The 2,051-nt window shown below is 68.2% G+C and overlaps 1 protein-coding gene across 1 annotated transcript in view; it reads right to left on the reverse strand.

The window, feature by feature from the left end:
• Window positions 1–2,051, reverse strand: part of LOC106889476 (programmed cell death protein 4-like) — a 3,869-nt gene that overhangs the window by 1,638 nt on the left and 180 nt on the right. The window contains exons 2-5 of the mRNA XM_014944531.1: window positions 1,543–1,827; window positions 1,200–1,297; window positions 996–1,109; window positions 141–362 (exon numbers count right to left, since the gene is read on the reverse strand). Coding sequence (XP_014800017.1) covers window positions 141–362; window positions 996–1,109; window positions 1,200–1,297; window positions 1,543–1,827 — 719 coding nt within the window. The remainder of the gene's footprint in view (window positions 1–140; window positions 363–995; window positions 1,110–1,199; window positions 1,298–1,542; window positions 1,828–2,051) is intronic.

Consider the following 2,051-nt stretch of genomic DNA (forward strand, 5'->3'; position numbering starts at 1 on the left):
CCATGCCCCCCCCTCCCCGCACCATCACGCCCCCTCAAAGCATCTCCTCCAACATGGCCACATCCCCTCAGAGCATCCCTCTCCACTACTGTGTCCCTCCCAGCACATCCCCGTCCCCGTGTCCCCGCGTCTGCTGGCACCTGTGGGGCCTCGGGGGTGTCGAGGATGAGGTCGGGCAGGTCCTGCAGCATCTTGTCGAAGGCCCAGGCGATGTCCTCGGGGGTGACGACATGGCCCACCAGGTCGGACAGCAGGCGGGAGGTCAGCTCGCGGTGGCTGGCCTTGCCCTCCAGCGCCAGGGCCACCGCCAGCGAGGGCACCGCATGCCGCCGGCTGCCCAGGATCAGCCCCCGCAGCAGCTCCTGCGCCCAGCATGTCACACCCTGCCACCTGGGGACCCCCAGCTCCTCCTCAAGGGACCCCCGACCTCCCCCAGGGACAATCCCCATCACCAAGGGACCCCCTTCTCTCTCCCTGGATTCTGCCCCACACCAGCCTGGCCCCCATGATGGTCACCACCACAGGATGTCCAGTTTCTCCCCAAGGACCCTTCCTCATCCCAGTTTGTCCCATCCCTGAGTGTCCATGTCACCCTGACCTCCCCCAGGAACACTCCCCGCCCCCAAGGGACCCCCTTTCTCTCCTCCACACCAGCCTGACACCCCTGAAGGTCCTCGCCACCAAGAGACCTCCTTCCCCAGGGGACCCTACTTCTTCCTGAAGAGGCCCTATCAGCAATGGACCCCCATCCCCTCCCCAAGGGACTGTTCCCCATCCCAGTCTGCCCCTGAGAGTCCTTGTCACTGAGGGTACCCGGTCCCCCTGCCAAGGGACCCTGACCCACACCAGCCTGTCCTGTTCCCAAGAGCCTCCTATTTTCTCCCCCATCCCAGCCTGCACCATCTCTGAGGGTCCATATCACCGAGGGCCCCTGTCCCCTCCCTGAGGACACCACACCAACCCGCCCCCCCCTGTGGACCCCCACCGCGACGCACCATGACCTCGCTGGTGTCCCCGTGCTCGAAGTACTCCATCACCATGGGCTGCACGTTCTTCTCCAGCTCCCCCTCCTCCAGTTCAGGCACCACGGTGGCATAGACCGTGTCTCCCTGCGGGGACAGGATGATGCCACCACTGCCCGGGCTGCCGGCAAAGGCAGGGGATGGTGTTGGGGGGGAGATGAGGGGCTGGGTCCATACCTGAGCTGCCTCATCGTAGTTGGGATCACGGGCATCGGGCTCCTGGTAGCCATAGACCACACCGGGGGCACCCCACACGCCCTTACCCCCAGCACCACCTGCACCGAGCACACACGGAGTGAGTGGGGGCTTGGTGGCAGGGGCCATCAAGGCCCCCAGCGGCCCCCCCCCAGGCAGGGACTAAGCGTGGGGCACTGGGAAGGAGCCCAGCCCCACAGGAGATACAGGAGGGGTCCCAGCCCCACAGGGAGTGATGGAGCCACGTGCGGTCCCAGCCTCACAGGGAGTGATGGAGCCACGTGGGGTCCCAGCCCCACGGGGGACGCAAGGAGGGGCCCCTCACCTTTCTTGGGCAGCCCGCGGCCCTTGCCCATGCGGGACCTGCGGTCGTGGGTCCTGCCCTTGGGGCTGCCGGGCTCGGGGCCGGGCTCGCCGCCCTCAGAGAGCGATTCGCGGGTCGAGTCCCGGGACGAGGTGCGCCGCAGCCGCCGCTTGGCCTTGGCCTTCAGCCGCGCCTCGTGCAGCAGCTTCTCCTGGGGGGTCCAGGTGCGGGGACCCCCAGCCCCCAGCAGCTCCTCGTCCCCATCCTCCTCCTCCTCCTCCGCACCCGCCGGGCAGGGGCCCTGTGCAACGTGGGTGCCACCATAGTGATGCGACGTGGTCTCCCCCAGGACCCCCATGGGACCCCCACTGTGCACCCTTGGCCTCCCTTGGGACCCTCGTGGGACCCCTGGCCTCCAACACGACACTCATGGGACCCCTGCCTCTCCCGGGACCCCCACGGACCCCTGCCCTTCCAAGGGATCCCCCCCACGCACCCCCAACCCCTCCCGGGACCCCCACGGACCCGTG

This window comes from Calidris pugnax, unplaced genomic scaffold, assembly GCF_001431845.1.
Source record: "Calidris pugnax isolate Ruff unplaced genomic scaffold, ASM143184v1 scaffold15, whole genome shotgun sequence".
In the NCBI taxonomy this organism is placed as follows: domain Eukaryota; kingdom Metazoa; phylum Chordata; class Aves; order Charadriiformes; family Scolopacidae; genus Calidris; species Calidris pugnax.